The sequence below is a fragment of the Haliotis rufescens genome, unplaced genomic scaffold, assembly GCF_023055435.1.
Source record: "Haliotis rufescens isolate VD_foot unplaced genomic scaffold, xgHalRufe1.0.p SCAF_20, whole genome shotgun sequence".
Lineage (NCBI taxonomy): Eukaryota > Metazoa > Mollusca > Gastropoda > Lepetellida > Haliotidae > Haliotis > Haliotis rufescens.
The window spans coordinates 11,404,483-11,424,420 of NW_025963891.1; the positions used below are offsets into that span (position 1 = coordinate 11,404,483).

The 19,938-nt window shown below is 41.4% G+C and overlaps 1 protein-coding gene across 5 annotated transcripts; it reads left to right on the top strand.

The window, feature by feature from the left end:
• Positions 1 to 2,937: 2,937 nt before the first annotated feature.
• On the top strand, positions 2,938 to 19,736 carry LOC124131410. Of its 5 annotated transcripts, none has more exons than XM_046494708.2 (9): positions 2,938 to 3,078; positions 4,782 to 4,897; positions 5,254 to 5,349; positions 6,174 to 6,358; positions 7,253 to 7,305; positions 11,928 to 12,650; positions 14,430 to 14,619; positions 17,136 to 17,974; positions 19,235 to 19,736. In XM_046494708.2, the coding sequence occupies exons 2-9, from the start codon at positions 4,784 to 4,786 to the stop codon at positions 19,363 to 19,365; spliced, it is 2,331 nt and encodes a 776-aa protein (XP_046350664.1). In that variant the 5' UTR covers positions 2,938 to 3,078; positions 4,782 to 4,783; the 3' UTR covers positions 19,366 to 19,736. The 5 variants fall into 5 exon arrangements, with proteins under 5 accessions (XP_046350664.1, XP_046350656.1, XP_046350649.1 ...); XM_046494700.2 differs by lacking the exon at positions 2,938 to 3,078 and adding an exon at positions 3,246 to 3,421; XM_046494693.2 differs by lacking the exon at positions 2,938 to 3,078 and adding an exon at positions 3,465 to 3,664.
• The last annotated feature ends 202 nt before the right edge of the window (positions 19,737 to 19,938 follow it).

Here is a 19,938-nt window from a genome sequence, read left to right on the forward strand (position 1 = left end):
ACCTAGGCCCATTATTCTCAAGGAATGAAAGTAATGGGAATATTACCCTACTTAAAACACATCCCTGCTTTGACACTTTGACAAAATATTCTCTTCTGGAAAATATTTGAAAAATAAACCAGAACTCTTTATAGTCTCTATTTTATACTGAGTGAATGGCTCTTGCGTGATGTACGAGGAATCGGTTCTCCGCCGCTCCACCAAGCTCCGTCACGAGTTATTTACAGTGCATTGTACACGGCTTTTCATAATTTCGTGGGGTTCTAAGCAGTATTTCATCAATCGTTTGCATTGTAAATACATGCTGACGGGAAATATAGCGCCCCGAACAAGGATATGTTTACGTGATTTGTGAGTGAGGGAGTTGGGTTTAACGTACGCCGCTTTTAACAGTATTCCAGTCATATCACGGCGTGTCAGCTTAATGTGGGAGGAAAGCCCGAAGTGATGCAGGTCTCAGACGTTTACCACTTCGGTGAAACCTACGAGCACAGGTATGGTGCTGACAAGACTAGAAACATTATCGGGGCGAACCGGGATTCGAACCCACAATCATAGGTTTCTGGTGTGCCTTAGGGACGCAACTCTGCACAGCGAATCGCGGCGCCTTAGACGACTGGGCCACCCGTGCCCCCGTACGTGATTTGTGTTTGTCTCGTTAAAGGTTTATAAACCTGAACATTGCTATAGCTTGCCTGCTCTAACACAACATTGTATACATATTTTTGTGCTTTTAAGCATTGTGCAAAATTATGAAAATATTTAAAATTATAATTCCACACCATACCGTCATGTGTCGCCGTAGCTAAGGTAGACAATTACACGTCTCAAATCAAACGATGCGGATTCTAATCCCGCTGGCGACACAAGTTTTCTGACAAAATTTCAAATTATTCCCTTGTCAAAATATTTAACAATAGTTCCGTCTATTCCAAGTGCAAATTAATTGAAATCAAGACAATGCATATTTGACGAACAACTCTCCATTCCTGAAAAATAATGGAGCGTCTAAACAATAGAATGACATCACATATAAAAATGGATTAGACTCTTGGCAGTCCAATAGCAAGTTTGATTCAAGTCGTTTAAACACAACGTTGCATAATGCTTGCCAGACAGTACTTTCTTCAAGTGTGGGAAGATTTGGAAATCAGGCGGTGCCAAAACTGGTGAATACGGAGAATGTTCAATGAATTCAAGGTCACGGTCAAGCATCACGGGCATGGCGACAACAGGGCATTGTCCTGATGACATAACACACCTTTTAGTGAGTTTCCATGACGTTCAGCCGTACTATTCTCACGTGGTTACCAAAGCAGGTTAGCGTAATATTTGAATTATTGTCCGACCTTTATGTAATAGTCCACCAGAATCAAAGAAAATCAAAAGCATCGCCTTTTCAGCTAATGGAGCAGATTGTGCCTTCTTAGGAGACGTCAGATGTTTCCACAGTTTTTGTTTCGTCTCTGGCTGGTCGTGGTGAACCCAAGTGAGTGAGTGAGTTTGGTTTGACGCCGCTTTTAGCAATATTCCAGCAATATCACGGCGGAGGACACCAGAAATGGGCTTCACACATTGTACCAATGTCGGGAATCGAACCCGGGTCCTCGGCGTGACGAGCAAACGCTTTAACCACTGGGCTACCCGACCGCCCCTGGTGAATCCATGCATGACTCATCCATGGTGAGCACACTGGGTAATCAGCTGGATTCACTTTAAAACGACGTAAATTCTCACGAGAGATGATGAACCTGAAGCGTTTCTGGAGAGGAGTCTGAAGCCTTGGAAACCTTTGTCATACCCAGTTCATTCCTCAGAATGTTCTGAACTCTCTCATGAGAGAAGCCTACTGAATTGTGACGTGTGGTGACTCGTCGATCATCCATAATCATATCGTGTATTTTATCCGCATTTTCCTATAGGGTGGCAGTTAAAGGTCTTTCTGAACTTGACTCTTCTTTGAGGCTTTCCCTTATCCTCTTTATCTCCGATGTCTTTCTCCTAACACTGGCAAAGGAAGGAACATCATCCCCTAAAGTTGACACCATGTCCGTCTGGATGGTTGTTGAAGTTAGATTTTTGTCCATTTTCATCAACAGATAATACTTTGGTGTCTGCAAGAATAAGCTGCATTGTTGTATAGGTTGTTCAAATGCAGCCATGGTTACCATGAAAACTATGGCACGTAATACATGCGAACTCTTAAGGATGTACTATACATCATGCTCATGATATCAATCACTGGATTGTCGGGTCCAGACTCGATTATTTATGGACCTCGGTTATATAGTTGTGCTGGAATATTGCTCTCCTGTAGAAATATACAACCCCTCTTAAAGTAGATGTATATATGTTCTACAGAAGTATACAATCTCTATTTAAGTAGATTTATATATGTTCTGCAGGAGCATACAACCCACATTCAAGTATATCTATATGTGTCCCATGGGAGTATACAAGCCCTCTTTACGTAGATCTATATGTCATTCTATCAAGTAGATCGATATGTGTCCTTCTACAGAATTGTACAACACATCTGATGTTAAGTAATTTTACACAGGGTGCTCGCTGAAACAGCTCCACCCATCTACATTATGGTCCCGTGAATGAAATATATATATATATATTTCACTCACTCAACATATATATATATATTCATGAAAGCATTCATGGGCCGCTCTGCACCATGCACCTAGGGTTTATGTTTAAGCAGAGTCTGAAAAATATCATGTATATATATATCGATCTAGAATCTCTGCCTAGCAATGGATTCGCTATTTGGGGATAGCGCACTGTCTAAACTCAATTATTGCGTATGCCAATATGCTATTATTAGTGCTGACACTTTAAAATTCCTTCGCAGCGTCGTCAGGTGGCGCTCGTGCCTCCATGTAACATTTCCGTAAGTTTAACATGCATTCATGAGCAACACCCATTCGTGATCAACTCGTGTTATTCCGGGACAAGCCGAATACAGATACGGAAAGGGGCGAGTTGTGACGAATGGAGTGGTGGCCAATGGATCGACGTCTTTGCAGTTGAAGAAAAGGGGCGGAAAGGGGCGAGGTTAGCCGAAAGGTTCGTACCGGGACAAGGTTACGGAAAGATGCGAGTTCGGCTTATCCCTTATTAATACGTGTTGAATTCACACTCAACTTTCGGTTTGTCCCGAAATGCTCCGCGACAAAGTCTTATTTCCAAGTCACCGCGGGAACCAGTGACTGACTGGTTTGCCTGTCCTTGACCGCTTGCGCACTTTGTACGGCGGCGAAGGACGGGGTACCAGTCTAGAACCACCGAACACTGGCGCAACCTTGCTGCGCCAACCAACAGTGGAACTAGTTTAAGCCTGTGGTGGTTATTTCCCCTGGATAGTTACTAGATGGCGCTTATATAAAGGTTTCCTTCTTCTACGCTCAAGGTTATTTCCGTTCTATTCTTACATATAATATGTAGACCGGAGCCCAGTAGTGTTTTCAATCGGAATGTCTTTTGTCTTTTAGTTATCTCGATCTTAGTGACGTGGTCCTTTAAGTACGGAATTGTACGATGTCAACTGAATGTTTTACTGCAAGGAACTATTGAGAAATTTGGCGCCATTTACTGATAGATGGATGTTTGAATATTATCAGTTTATAGAAAAAAAGTTCACAAGCAACACACAGTACGTAGTAATGTTGCAGTACCTTGAGAATAGAGATGATTATTTTATATCACAACTCCACCATTTCCTTCAGATATCATGGGCACACGCGCGTGTCATGGTGGAGATAAATATTTAGAGACCTAGTTTCGAAACAAAATTTCACATTTCTCCAAAACGTTACGTACCAAGTCAATGTCCGAATTCTAGAACAGCGATGTCAACAGTTAGTGTCGAGATGACATGATCAAACGAATAACCGGTATTTTGAAATAGATATGTTGATATCAGCTGATTACATAAAATGTATAGATCTAAATGTCAGAACCAAAATAAGGAAAAAGCTATCAACAAACACATTTACTAACAGCATTTATAAGTCTTAAAATGTGTCGCAAGTAAAAATATTCCTGGCGAATTGTTTCTTAAGGTTTTATCGTATTGTTAAAAAGCAAGCACTATAATAGAAACGTATAAAAACGTAATCACGAGTCAAGTGCTTGTGATTGGCAATTAGAAGCCGAATTTTGATAAGTAGTTAATGGCAAGAAGACACTGATGAGCATACAAACCATGATAACCCTGTCATTAGTCTGTTTAATTACTTGCCTGTTAAAATGATCCACTGAAATGTGAATTGTAAAGACCTGTTTCTTTCACTTTAATGTTTTTTCCTCATGTTGTTTGTCTCCATCATTCAGATAGCTTTTCTAAACAGGTTAGATATTGGAAATGTATTGATGATTATTATTTGTGGTTGTGTGCATATGTCCAGTGGGGATTCAGGTTAAGAATGTAGTTCCCCAGCAACCTATGCTTATAGGTGACTAGTTGATTGTGTGTCATTGTATCCCAATTGCATGGATTGATGCTCATTATGTCAATCACTTGATGGTTTGAGTGACACTCAATTATTTACAGACTGCCTTCATATACTTGGATTTGTGCTAAGAGCAGTGTTAACCAACAAACAACCATCAACATGAATGATGATATCACATTTCTTCTGTGTGTGTATGACGGGCCCGTGAAGATCCAGGTTAGAATAGGTCTTCAGCAACCCATGCTTGCCGTAAAAGGCAACTAGCAGCATCTGTATGAACTATGATGACCAATCATGTGTGGTTTGTTTGTGTAGCTATGGAGGAAGGTGTTTGTGGTTTCTGTCGACGCAAGGATGCTGAGGACATCTGTGGGATGCTGCACTCGGAAATAACAGATGAAGGATGGGTCGTTGCTCATCACAAGTGCATGGTGAGTAAACAGATGCAAACAATGTCTTAAATTAACCCTGGTTGTTATTTACTACATAAGTCTTAGACATAATTCTATTTATTTATTACAAAATTGTATTCAAAACATTCAGGTGGTAGGTGTGAAGAAAAAGACATTTCAGATATTTCCTTGTATAATATGTTTATTGACATTTTTGTAGTTCAGTGTATTGTAATTTTCAATACATAATATTAGGTGCTGTACAAAAGTAACCAGTGTCTTCTTTTCTTAAATGGATAAACAAACTTAATATCATTGATATGAATATGCAGAGCATTAACCAGCATTATCATTTTAGAGTTTTGACTTTCATGTTATTTGTTTTGTATTTTCAGCAATATTCGGCCCTTCTAACGCAATATAAATTCAGCCACTTTGGAGGCTTCAAGATTGCAAAAGTTTTGGATGAATACAAACGTGGAAAGCAAACTGTGAGTGTCATTCTGAAGATTGCAACACTAAGTAAACAAAACAAGGGACATAACTTTTGCTCTGGAGATTGAAACATGTGCAGAACCTTATTTTTAGAAACTTTTTGAGTACAGTTTACTATTCTTATGTCAAGAACCTGTGATCCATGATCAGATCAAATATTGGACTTTATATTTTTTAATTATACTCAAAGTATATAGGAGGTGAGGTGAAATGGGGTTTAACGTCGCATCCAAGATTATTGCACTTATATAGCGACGTGCATGCACGTGTATGTGTGTGTGGCTGCTTGTATTAGTCCGGGCTGATGCCGATTTATAGTGCTAGCTCACTGAGATACCATGCCGCAGTTTAACATGAATACCCCACTCAGACACAGTATACTGACTCCGAGCCGACCAGTCCTTGTTTTAGCCCCTTAATGCCAAGCGCCAGACAGGGTAACAACAAGTACCATCTTTTAATGTCTTTTGGTATGACGCGGTCGTGGATCGAACCCCAGACCTTCCGCTCTCTGGGCGGTCGCTCTACCACTAGACCACGGAGGCAGTCTCAAAGTATATAGGATAAAATATTGACTTAATGAGCAGATAACGGAACCGAAATATGAACTGTATTTGAATACGCAACTATACAATGGAAAATACTTTGAACTATGGAGTTTATAAACATGGTGCACGGAAACCTTTTCAACCTTAATATTGTCTTATTCCGCCTCCTCTATATTGGGTAGGGCAATGGATTGAGTGTTTGCCATACAATGGACCTGGTTCCACTGCAGACCATTCACACAACACTGTTGGACGTGCTGTTACTGTTGCAGAAATGTTTTGTTTGTGGATGTGGCAAGAAGAGGAAGAAGGTCCCTCGGGGAGCCACGGCAGGATGTGCCGTACGGTCCTGCAGACGTTCCTTCCACTACTACTGTGCCAAGATGTCTCCCGATGTTGTCACGAAGAGACTGGTTGTTCATATCAAGACTAGAGGAGAGAAAACTGTGCTCTACAGGTGAAGATCACCCTTACTGGACAGACTTTGAGCGAACTCAACCACTGCCTGTGATTGTGCATGTTCTCAGGCATGAAATGTTGACGTTTGTGCATGTTAGCTGTGTGCTCATTGGTGAAAAAGTTAAAAATTCTTTAAGGCTAAAAAGGTTGGCCCAATTATCTAAACATATGGTTATTAGTGCAGTCTGTATCACAATGTTTGTTTGTTTGTTTAACGCCGCACTCAGCAATATTCCAGCTATATGATGGTGGTCTGTAAATAATCGAGTCTGAACCAGACAATCCAGTGATTGACATCATAAGCATCGATCCACGCATTTGGGATACGATGACTTGCATCAGCCAAGTCAGCGAGCCTGGCCACCCGATCCCATTTGTCGCCTCTTACAACAAGCATAGTCGCCTTTTATGGCAAGCATGGGTTGCTGAAGACCTATTCTACCCCGGATCTTCACGGGTCTGTATCACAATGTGGGTAACCTGACTGATTATGTGTTATACCTGAACAATCTGGATTCTGTCAACTACTGGCTGCCCTAGCCCAAATTTGATCATTTATTTGCTTTAAACAACATTGACTCATTCAAATCAAGGTAATATCTTATTTTAACTGAGAACTGAATGTTGCAGCTTCTGAAGAATACAGAATACAAGTAAGACATCGAATGGCTCGGGTTGTTAGGCTCTGTCCTCATACCCAAGCTGCATGGATCAGTGCTCACAATATTGATCACTGGATTGTCTGGTCCAGACAGGCCACCGTCATGTAGCTGGAATATTGCTGAGTGTGGCAAAAACAAAATACAAAATGCGTCGTATTCAGAACTCTTTGCATAACATTTGTATCAGTATTGTCTACCCGAAGATTATGATGGAATATTTTGTGTTTCAGAGTGTTCTGCTGCAAAGAACATGAAGATAAATACAGGAAAAATTTGAAACATTGTGAGTTACTTCCTTTTGATTTGGTTGATTATTGCATTACATTCTTTTCTCCTGTCCCAAGCATGGGCTGTTGGGAAAGTTTACCCCTCCCAACTAATCATTGTGGTTGCCACTTGCAATTAAGTTTGTGCAGGGAATCCATTTTCAAACTACAGTCTGGTTTCAGCAAGAGGGAAACCAGTGACTGATCTGACCAATGAGTGGTCAGGTTGTTTCTCATGTCCCATTTTCATAGCCTTGCGGACTCTATTCTGTACATCGCTTCAATATCAGGCAACTGTAGTGTTTGCATATAGTTCTTGCACAGAGCTCGACTTGTTTGACTTCTGGGAGTTATACCCATCCCAGGGGTAGATTTAACAACAAATTTGTATATAGCCTGCAGGGCTTGCTCCTTTTTAAAGTTACCAGCCCTTTTCCAAACTAAATGGCCCACAACCAAATGATGGAGGCTCCGAATTGGCCAAACCCGAGGTCACATAGCGACTGAGTTACCAGGGGTACTATGAAACTTTTAGACTTGCATTACTCCTTAATGCATCTACTGCTTACCTTTTGACAAAGAAAACAGCACCTAGCGATGGTCCTTGGTAAAAAAAAGAAAAAGCTGTTTCCAAATCAGGTCTGCTTTTTACAGGACCACCGCCACTGTCATATGACTGGTTGTGATGTCACATCCAATTTATATTACCGCTCGTCGTCAAGGGAGGTCGTGTGTCGCTTGTAGCTTCAACTTTCGCTTAATTAGGAGTTATCATTTTGTTACTGCACTCAATTATGTCTCCGACGGGTGATGTATTCTTTCCATATTATTTATATGTTTTCCACGTAAGAAGACTCTGTCTTTTTTATTTCGCCACGTGGCTCATTGTTTCCGCCTTTTGAATTTGCGTTACATTTGTTTACCTCTTACCGAGGTAGTCAAGTTTGTTTGCAATTCTCGGCTAGGTATTAACATGCTTATGTATATTTAAATACCTGTAGCCTTTGGCGTTACATAGAGTTTCAAGTGTTTATATTTCATACACTTTAAAACTCATAAAATTTTTGCCGATTACAGTAGTCAATGGCACACATATACCAGACGCCTGAGCCCACGTATCAACCTCTAGCGCCAGTTACAATACTTACGCCTCAGACAACCCAAGCACTAGCTCCTACACCTGCGTCTAACATTTATCAGACGCCAGATACACACTCTGCTACAACTAGTATGCACCAACACCACTCTCACTTGTCACATCTTCAAAGCACTCTGCTAGAGTAAGAGCTATGTACCGTAGCCGAAGTTGCTCACCTACGAGGAGAGCACATCACCACCATTCTGATTCATCAGATGTATCAGGCGACGAGGATGGAGATTCCTCTGTAGAGTGGAATACTCACCTTAGCCTAGTGCAGATTCCTGAGGGGTAGCAGACCGTCAAGAGTCAGTAGCGCCTTCCCCGGAGCCAGAGATACCATATGGTCACAGCCCTCATCTATACCAGTGGATCCTATGCTGAAGGATATGGTTACTGCGCTAGATGAAGATTTTTCCAAGCTTACGCTTGCGCCGTCATTCAAAGTTCCAAAATTTAGGAAGGACAATTTTCCTATCCATGTCTTTGCTGTAGCGGACCAGGCTCATGCTTTAGATGAGGATTTGCAGAGGATGACTGGCTGTTCGAAACCAACCATGCTGAAAGTCCCAGGTGCTAGATTTGCTTTCATTGAAACTGTAATCAGGTGTATACTAAAATCTTTATCCGCACTAGCGTCCACAACCTGCACGATGAAACAGGATTTATGAGGTTAACCTGAACTGCAAAGACCATTTTCAGACTTTTGTTGATTTTTCAACAGCATCAGATTGACCACATGAGGAACCACCTCCGAGCAGCCCTAGTGGAGATCACTGTTACACCCAGGCTTGGTTTCTTAGCGCTCTCCAACTGGGATTCAGAGTTTAAATGCCGACTCCTCCGTCAACCATGGTCAGCTAGCGTTCTGTTCAATGACCAAGACACTGACACATGATAAGGTCTCCATTAATGCTCAGGATGAGACCACTCTTAAGGCATTAGAGCATGTGTCCCAAAGCTTATCCCAACGAACTGGCAGGTCGGGCAGTTACAAGCCGAAACGCTCGTCCCTCAAGGAGCAGGCTCAGGATTCTTTTCGTGGTAAACCACAAGGCTCCTGTAAATGGAAATTCCAAGGCAGGGGCGAGGACAAGAGGGGGAAACATCGAAGCGTTGGACAATCATGACTTGGAACATCCTTCCTCAGTCGTCCAAATCGTCGACGACCCCGTAGGTGGGAGACTGAGCCTCTTCTGTCAAAACTGAGCCGTACTGAAGGACACCTTCATACTCAACGAACTGAGCTACGGCTACCGTCTGAACATAGAGGTAGCTCCATCGTTGACCACAGCTCCTCCACCTTGGGATTATCCAACGAAATCCAACTAAAATTCAGCATAGACATCTTGTTGAAGAAGAAAAGAGCTGTAGAGATTGTACATGCCCCAGGGTTAACACCAGCCTTTTACTATCTCTCCTTTTTGTATCCAAGAAGGACTCGGACAAGATGAGGATGATTGTTCAACGAGTGCCATCACTCTACTCTACCAAGGACTCGTCTCAAATGGTGGACGATAGAGTTGAGCGTCCGGGCTAGCCCCGAATCTTTTCGTAGACGCCTCACTTCAGGGTCGAGGTGCTCACTCACAGGGCCAGACAGCCTCAGGGCTGTTGTACAGCGTACTACAGACTTAGCACACGGGAACAGCTACAGTCCACCCAACTCACAATATCCACCGACAACAGCATGGTGGTGTGGAGCGTGCTCAATCAAGCAACAACGCACTCTCACTCCCTTCTGCAACAGAAGTTCAGGTTCTTTCATCTAGAGGATTGTCTGGGACTAAAATTGGTAATCCAGCACATCCTGGATGCCGGAACATCCTGGCCGACGCCTATCCCAGCCAGACAGGGTGGCTCCCATGGAATGGAAACTTCAATTAGGGGTGTTCCAACTGGTGCTTCAGGCAACCAAACATTGATCTGTTTGTGACTCACCAGAACCACCAACTTATGACATATGTCTCCTGGCTTGTCGTAAGTGGCGAATAACGGGATCGGGTGGTCAGGCTCCCTGACTTGGTTGATGCATGTCATCGTATCCCAATTGTGTGGATCGATGCTCATGATGTCAATCACTTGATTATCTGGTCCAGACTCGATTATTTACAGACCTCTGTCATATAGCTGGAATATTGCTGAGTGCAACTTTACCGCGGCAAGAGAGTTAACTGACTTTAAAAGTACAGTTTCCACCCTTGCCGAACTAGGCTGTAATTCCTGGGTTTGATCGTAGTGCCACCAGTGGCTATTACGAGTTATGTCCCTTCTATGCCTGTCCTATGGACAGATTCCACCTCTCGTATCACTTGCATTTGCTTCAAACAAAATGGCAACGGCCTGTCAGGACGATCTGATCGATAATGAAAATCTATATTGTGATAAAACGAGTCTTACATCGTGAAGTGCATCAAAACACGTGAGCGCCTTGATTAAAAACATGAAAATATTTGGAAAATATCTGTTGACAACGAGTTGGCGGTGCACATGCTTTACAAATCCTGCAATCGACCGAAATCTGCATGACAGTTTACGAACCGGATTTCGATTTCGTTGCATGATTGTGATTGGACTATGCATAGACTCGTTAGTCCAGCCAAAATGTAACTCCATAATACCAGCCTAGTTTGGCAAGGGTGGAAACTGGACTTTTATAGTCAGTTAACTCTGTTGCCTCGGGTGCGGCGTTAAACAACAAACAAACAACTTTCCAGGATTATACAAAAGATCAAAGAAAGAAAGGGCCTTGCTCTGACTTTGGTGACCAGCAACGGGGTGGTTCATCAACCACGATCCACTACCCCTCCCAACCTACTCATCCACCCTCACAGCAAACTACCTCACCCAACGCCAGGCAGATTTTATCTGCACGCTTGCGTTGTCTTAAAAGGGCACTAATTGCTAAAGGCTATTCGGTGCGGGCAGCTAAGGCCATTGGTCTGGCACATCGTCCTTCTACCCAGCTTTTAGCTTTTAGCTCGGTAATGCAGTTTGTTAGGTTTTAGCTTACGCTAATTTCTTTTTACTGTTTGTTTACATGGACCATCCTCAATTCTTTCTGATGGATGAGATTGAACGAGTTTAACCGTTCGGCACTTGACTTGGGCCCACGCGTCGTAGACCTGCCTCCCCACCATAGCTTCAAAAAATGTTTTTAAACCAAATGTGACCAGATGTGACATCACAACGGACAGTCACATGACAGCAGTAATGGGTCCTTGCAAAAGTAGACTGAAAACAGAATCAACATTTTTTCTTCATCAAGGTCCATCGCTAGGCGGTGTTTTGTTTGTTGCTAGGTAAGCAGTAGATGCATCAAGCAGTAATGCAGTATAATAAGTGTACAAATGTAAAAAATATTTAGATTTTACTAATTATGTTAGGAAAAAAAAAAGAATGACACACATATGAGTACCTTTTGCAAAACATATTCTTTTGGGGATCTGTAAATTCATGGAATTATTCATTAAACATTGGTCATGTTATCATCACTTTCAGACCTTTCCACTTCATCCAGTAACAACAACAACAGTGATGTTGGCAGTGATGATGAAGGGGACTGTGAAGATGACGAAGATTATAAGGAGTTCGACTATGATGCACTTTCTCAAAACACAAATACAACTTTTGTAAATATCAGTGATACCGAATCCCCATTTAAACACCCCGCTGGAAAGGTTACTCTGAAACACCTCCCGGATGAATCAGGAGACAAGTCGATGTTCTCGTCAAGTAATAACGGCAGTGACGTCAGCAAAGGCAACTGCGATGACAACTACACTGGCAATGGAGTCCATTCAGATGGAAGTGACACACCAAAACAGAAAAGAAAAGCTGACAATATATCTGTCAATTCTTCGCCAACTAAGAAGGCAAAAGCAAGTACTTCAAACCGTAATTTACCTGAACTTACTATTGAGTGTGTTAAGATAGATAGCCCTGAGAAAAAAAACAATAAAAAAAGTCAAACATCAACTGGATTGTCACTTGGAAAAAGTGCTGAGAGTTCGAAGAAAAAAAATGGAAAGAAGTTGGTTGTAAAAATGAACGCTTTCACATCCCCTGGTGGTAAAGACAAGAGTGAGACCAACTCGGCGGTAGAGAATCATACGATGGATCACAAAGGGGATCGGAAGGTGGATCACAAAGGGGATCGGAAGGCGAGCAACGAGAAGTCCTTCACTAAACCTCCACCTACTTCACGTGGGAGCACACTGGACAGTAAGTCATAATGTAGTTCATCTTCCCAAGGCATGTGTGTCCACAAGCCCATATCAAAGCCTATTTTCTACCCTTGCCACACCAAGGCCACTTTTTTTTGGCTCAGCCCTGGCCCCCGCCTCGCGTAGATCACGAGTCGTGGAATCAATGAATCACCCTACCTACCTTTCAACATTATTGGTATTAATATTTATCATCAGTTGACTCAAACAGCCATCCCATACTTAAGCACTGATTACAAAGTCATTCAGAAATCCTCTCTTGAATGAGTGAGTGAGTGAGTGAGTGAGTGAGTGAGTGAGTGAGTATGGCCCTTGTAATGAAAACGCGATATCCTATCAAATCGCTGTTCCTATCATGCTTATCTCGTATAGCTTCACAATGATGGCGACTACCATGGACGACGACCTTGTCGATCAGATAACTTCCTTCCAGATCAACTTCCTTTCCAGACTACTCTTTGAAAGATATTTTGACAATGTTCTCTATGATGAAAAAATTGAAAATGGAACAAAAGAACATTCTGAAATGCCTAATAGATTGTAAGGCAGTACATACCTCAGGCTATGCAAAGTCTCTGTTGTTGAAATGTTTATCTCATATTAAAGTGAGAGATTTGACGGAATCAGTCGTAAAGCAATTAACTTGTTCTGAATACCCTGTGTTAACCTTTTCAAGGTTGCATGATTAGAAAACACTTTCCAACTGTCACATTTCCTGATCTGGCAAGTGATGCTCTGACTGGTCGGGTGAAAGGTCGTTCTGAGGTGACACGAATACGGATGTCTTCAGTTCTTTGATTAGCTGTAGAGTGAACTAAACTCTGATTTTAAACAGGTTGACATGTTAATGTGGTATTAGCTGATCAATAAAAAATTTATTGACACATTTTAATATTTTCCCTCAATCTCTCATGTGCGGGGATGTTCATGGCGACCATTGCTTGTGAGACAAAATATAAGAAGCAATATTATTAAATGCGGTGTTTTGTCTTGGTGACTCGGTTGTTGTGTGTCATTGTAGGTAGTTGCTCATATCGTCAACCCCTGGTTTAGCTGGCCAAACATGGCCCAGTGTTGATTGTTTACCAGTGTTCGACACTAACACTGGTCTAGCATATTTTCTTAAGGACCAGCCAAATTAAACAGATTAAATAAATGCCAGTGGTCTAGTGTTTATTTGAAGACGAACAAAGTAATTTAAAGTTTGACTTTTGAAATCAGTGATAGATCGATTCTAATATTCTAAGCAAAAACAGCAATGGAAACAACACTACAGGGGACATGGTTACCTTCTATGTGCTGTTCCTTTGGACCACTGAATTTGGTTAAGTTACCTTCTTGGCTTGTTTCTCACTCTAATTGCACAATGAAGCAAATAACTTTTAAAACCATTTTTGGTCAGGACCATAGAGATTCAACAGGACCAGTAGATTTATTTTCTATGTGCTGTTCCTTTGGACCACTGAATTCTGTTCAGTGTCAAACGCTGGACCATGTTTACATGTGCCTCCTGGTGGCAAATTCATCCCAAAGGGAAGTAACTCTAATCTGAAGTAGTACTACATGTAATGAAGTCTAATACACAGGCAAATTTTAAATTGGGATAATTTGTGTTTTACGTATGACTTATTGAAACTGTCAATTGTTGTGCATTACTGTTGACAATAGTATTGGCATTTATTAATTTCTAATGATATGGTACTATCGTTGGGCAACAGTTGCAATAGTTTGATAGTTTGATATATCTAATATTTAATTGTTGTGATGTTTGTTGCAGCTTGTGCCGTGTGCATTGTGGGTGAGGCCAAGCTAACCCTGAAGTTGAGGCAGCAGCTGGAGAAACAAGTCAGCAGGAAGCTGGACGTGAAGACCAGTAACATCTTTGTTTGGCAGGACCTTGACCACACTCCGTGTCTCCCAAAACAAAGCATGATCTGCTTCATTCAGGACTTGACAGAGCGCTTCGTGTGAGTTAGGCAGATAAATAGAGAATCTCACCCGAGTGTCTTTTGATATCAAATATATCAACACGAGTTGTTAAAAGTAGAAAAATTTCGAGGCTTGCCGAGGTTTTTGCCACTTTTATCGAGTGTTGATATGTTTGATATCAAAAGACACAAGGGAGATTTTATTTATCATCCAACATTATTCTTCTAACTTTTTCAATTTGTAGACAGTAATTAGCAGTGTCTTCAGTGTAAAAAGTACTGCTAACAGCTTCAGTAGCAGAGCCATTAGTGATGTCATTTGATTGTGACGTCACGGTAACCAATGATATCACAGTGGTCTGCAAAGCATTGTGATGTAATTTCATTGCAGCGAGATTCTACAGTGTAGATATTGCTTGATCTCATTCTAGCGGTATCTCCAGTGGGAGCCAATTTTGGATGATAAACAAATTTATGTACATGATTCACGAAGAACAGACATAGTCTATATTTGAGTCAGGCTATGTATAGGATAAAACACGCCTCCGAGGTTTGGGTTGAAAATGTAAAACCTTGAGCTGAAGGTTTTACATTCTCAATCAAAACCGAGGAGGCGTGTTTTATCTAACTTATGAAACGTCTAACTGCAAGAAATACAAGTAAAAATAAAAAAACATTGACATACCTTATAGTGAAACAACACTGTGTTGTGGTATATAAGGGATTTCGATCAAGGCGTGCAAGAGAAAAACCACATGCAGCATGGACTAGTTGCAGATAAACTGAAGAATTTCTCATCACCTGCACTGGTAGCTCAGTGTGAAAAGAGCGGGTTACAAAACTTAGCATGACATGTGAGGTTGCAGCTTCAATTCACGTTATGAAAGTTCATGTAAAAAAAATTAATTTTGCCTTTTAACCAATCATCAAAGACAATTGTGTTCATATCAAGAGGCAAGTTAATGAAACATTAATTGTAAAACCTAGGTATTACAATTGAAATGTAAAACTTCAAAGCAGGTTTAGAAGCATCTTCCCGAGGCAAGTGAGTTAACTGACTATAAAAGTCCAGTTTCCACCCTTGCCAAACTAGGCTGGTATTATGGAGTTACATTTTGGCTGGACTAACGAGTCTATGCATAGTCCAATCACAATCGCTCACCGAAATTGAAATCCGGTTCGTAAAGTGTCATGCAGATTTCGGTCGATTGCAGGATTTGCAAAGCATGTGCACCGCCAACTCATTGTCAACAGTTATTTTCTAAGTCTTTTCATGCTTTTAATCAAGGTGCTCACGTGATTTGATGCACTTTGCGATGTAAGACTCGTTTTATCACAATATAGATCTTGATTATCAATCAGATCGTCTTGACTGGGCGCCTACGTTTTGTTCGAAGCAAATGCAAGTGATATGAGAGGTTGAATCTGATTGGTCAACAGGAGAGGCATAGAAAGGACATAACTCGTAATAGCCACTGGCTGAATTCCAGCCTAGTTCGGCAAGGGTGGAAACTGTACTTTTAAAGTCGGTTAACTCTCTTGCCTCGGGAAGATGGTTTAGAAGTGACCCTTTTCAAAACCTAGGTTTGGAAGAGAACCCTTGATCCATGTTATTTTACTTAGTGCATTGAGTCTGAAGAAGTTTTCTTAGAAACTACTGAAGTTAAACGAAAGAAACTTTGAAGACTTTTGTAAGAGATACTTAATTATCAAGACAATTGTAAATAGGTGCCATAATTTATTTTTTCCAGAGTGTATTCATTACACATTTTATCAGATTTTCTTGTAACAGAGCCACCCAAACCTATTTCTTCTCAAGGCTTTATAGGACTCTTTGTTTTTCTAGGTAACATTAACTTCCCTGTTATTCACTACTATAGCACTAACAACATAATGTGCCCCATGGCGGGGGATAGTAGTAACACTGTTTTCTTGTTTCTGATGGCTTCACACAACTGGTGGCTACCAGGCAAACAAAGGACAGATTACCAAAGTAAAGTTACCGTATTTCTGTCAAATTTCACTCTCACAATAACAGAGGCATACAGACTAAAGTATCAAGTAACACTGCACATTGCGGTAACATGAAACGCTCAGCATGGTTTGTCTAAAAATAGCACTGCATATCAGTAACTGCGATAAGCCTTCAGTCGTTCAAGTTAAAGTACAATGAAGATTGCATTGAAATATATAAAAGTAACTAAGTACTTGGAAAACTTGGAAAGACTTCGAAAATATTTGTCTTTGTTCAATGGTTGGAATAACTTCAACATGCAGTGGCTGTGGCCATAGATCAGGCCATGTTTCATGTCCTGGATGTTGATTTTGTAAAATGTTCTCTGATTGGACTATTGGTGTATATGATAGTCCTCTCCCAAGCATGTTTTAGCACAGTTGTCTTGAAAGGGCAGTCTTGCCTCGTGGAGATGGGGTTTTACGAAGTTGGTATTCATCTAAAACCTGCATCTCTCGGGGCTTTCCTCCCACATCAGGCTGACATGTCATGACATGACTGAGATACTCCCTCACTCACCTTTTTGATTAACACATTTCAGAAAGCAAGACATCCCAGAGGTGACGAAGTTGATGTTTGATAATGAGTACCTGGAGGGGAAGGATAAGAAGCTGTACCAGGTCGAGGGAGGTTTCCTGCAACGTTTGAACAACCAGGACATCATCAACCAAACTCACGATCTGTACTGGACCAGGGTCACCACGCAGATCTCCAAACTAGGGCAGAAAGGAGGCGTCTTCAAGCCTGATGGCAAGAGAACCCTTGTGCTGCTGCTGGATGACTTCATTGACGAGGATGGGAAGATGCGGGAGAAGTTAGGTGTTATGCCGGGACAGGGCGAGCCTGACATGGTGACGTGGACGTCGGCTACCGTGGTTACCAAAAAAACAGATGAAGAAGATTTGGAGATGGGCAGACTTGAGGTGGATACGATTCTCCAGTGGACTGGGGAGAAGTTTAGGAACATTGGTCATGTATTTGTTCATCCCCAGGAAGACATTTTGATACCTGAGTCGGAGGAAAGTGATGGTGTCAATGACATTGTTGAACATGTTCAGTCCTCCAAATCTGGGACTCCAGGTCATACGACCATAATGGTCCTGAAGCAGATTGATGAAACTGTGGTTAACTTCCAGGCGTACTGTCGGAAAGCCTTTCAGAAGGTCCTGCCATCCTGTCTGAAGACAGGAGCTGCTCTTGCAGTCCTCATTGACATCCGCTCCCTCTCAAGTAAAAGCATACATCAGCAGATTGGGGACGTGTTTGTAGACGAGAAAGGAAGAAATGTTCCAGTGACTATTAGAAGTGTCTTCGACCCGTCGTCAATACCAGTGTCATTTGTGGTGGTCGAAGTTGATGCACAACAGCTCAAGGTACAAAGTAGGTCCTATATTTCAAAGTAACTTCAATAGCATCGGGGTTGTGGAGTTTGTAAATTTGTTGTCGAATGATCAGTTGTTTAGTGGCGGCAAGGTGAGGTGAGGTGAAATTGGGTTTAACGTCGCGTCCAAGATTATTGCACTTATATAGCGACGTGTGTGGCGGCAAGGGTTGCCTAGTTGTTTAAGGTGCCCAATTTGTGGCCCTTAGGAGTCAGAAATCCAGATTCGTCCTGATTATGTTTCTAGGTTTTGTCGTGAAGATCCGGGGTAGAATAGGTCTGTCAGCACCATACCTGTGCTCATGGATTTCACCAAAGTGGTGAACGTCTAAGACCTGCATCACCTATGGCGTTCTGTCCACATTAAGCTGACAAGCCATGATATAACTGGAATATTGTTCAAAGCAGTATTATTCTTAACCATGTTAACTCACTCTCACTCAGTCAAACACTAATTGGCATGTAAAATTGGTAGGCATTTGCTTTAATCATATTTCACCTCCTCATAGGTGACATTGTGGAAAGACCCGTGAAGATCCGGGGTAGAATAGGTCTTCAGTAACCCATGCTTGCCGTAAAAGGCGACTATGCTTGTTGTAAGCGGCGACTATGCTTGTTGTAAGCGGCAACAAACGGGATTGACTGGTCAGGCTTGCTGACTTGGTTGATGCATGTCATCGTATCCCAATACTCATGATGTCAGCTACTGGATTGCCTGGTCCAGACTTGATTATTTAGAGACCGCCGTCATATAGCTGAAATATTGCTTAGTGCGGCTTTAAGCAGCAAACAAACAAACAAACAAACAAACAAAAACATCCAATGATGATTTACTTAGTTATCAGTGGCGGGTCCAGTGCATTCCTGGCCCCTATCAGGGAGATAAACATAGTTCTGGGCGCTGGATAGTATACCCCTACATACAGCTCTCTGAAAGAAAGAGTGGTGTAGTTGTTGTTTTTTGTGTTCACAAGTTAACATTTATTGTGAAATAAACCTGGCTTTGTTCTTCATTGTTCTATCTAATATATCCAGCTAATCTGTGAAGCAATGTATGTTGGAATGTTGTAGTCTTTGTGTTGAAAACATTTCTCAAAGTTAGATACAGCTTTGAAATAGGTTTATTATCAATATACCCTGTCACTTATAAAACTTCCAATTGCATCAATATTTAGGATGCTTTAATAAGGCAGTGATTGCACCTGCACCCCTCATTGGCTCAGCATATGAATCATTCACATGTCCTGCATATGTTTCAGAAGGCAATATAGTCACTCCCACAAAGCAGACCCCCAAACGAAGTGAATACCCAACGGACCTGCAAAAACCATCAACATCAGGTGTCAAGCGCACACCCCTAAGGACCCCTAAAGCCGTGGCAGACAAATGAGGAAACTATTTTATTTTTTTAAATTGAGATTTTATCAGGTTCTTAGTTTTTTAAATTCTGAGGTATTTTAACATTTCATTCAAAGCCGCTTCTCTGTTTAGATCCTGTTATCAGTGAACTACAAGTCACCTTTACAGAGCCATATTTGTTATACTGTATTAGCATGAACCAGGAATATGTTATACAAATTTTTCTACTGACATGCTGATTTTGGGCCAAAATAATATTGGCCTCGAACTTTGTAAAAAAACTTAATGTTGACATTTAATAGTCAAACTGCCTCAAATATGACTTTTAGCGAGTCATGGTACAGCATTTATGATATGTGTATCCATTCTCTTGCAACTAAAGTTCGTTTCAAGGCGTCAATAGTGGTAATCTGACCGTGGTTGCTGTAAATAACGGTGAGTTGTGCGATCGACTGATCACTTCACATACAATTTCGCCGAAATTATTGTAAACATTATTATGATTATTGAATGAAATATTGAATATATATTGCAAACTCTAGTTTACCAGATATCATAATGATAGGAATAAATTGCGTACTTCAGTTCGGATTTGTTTACTGGT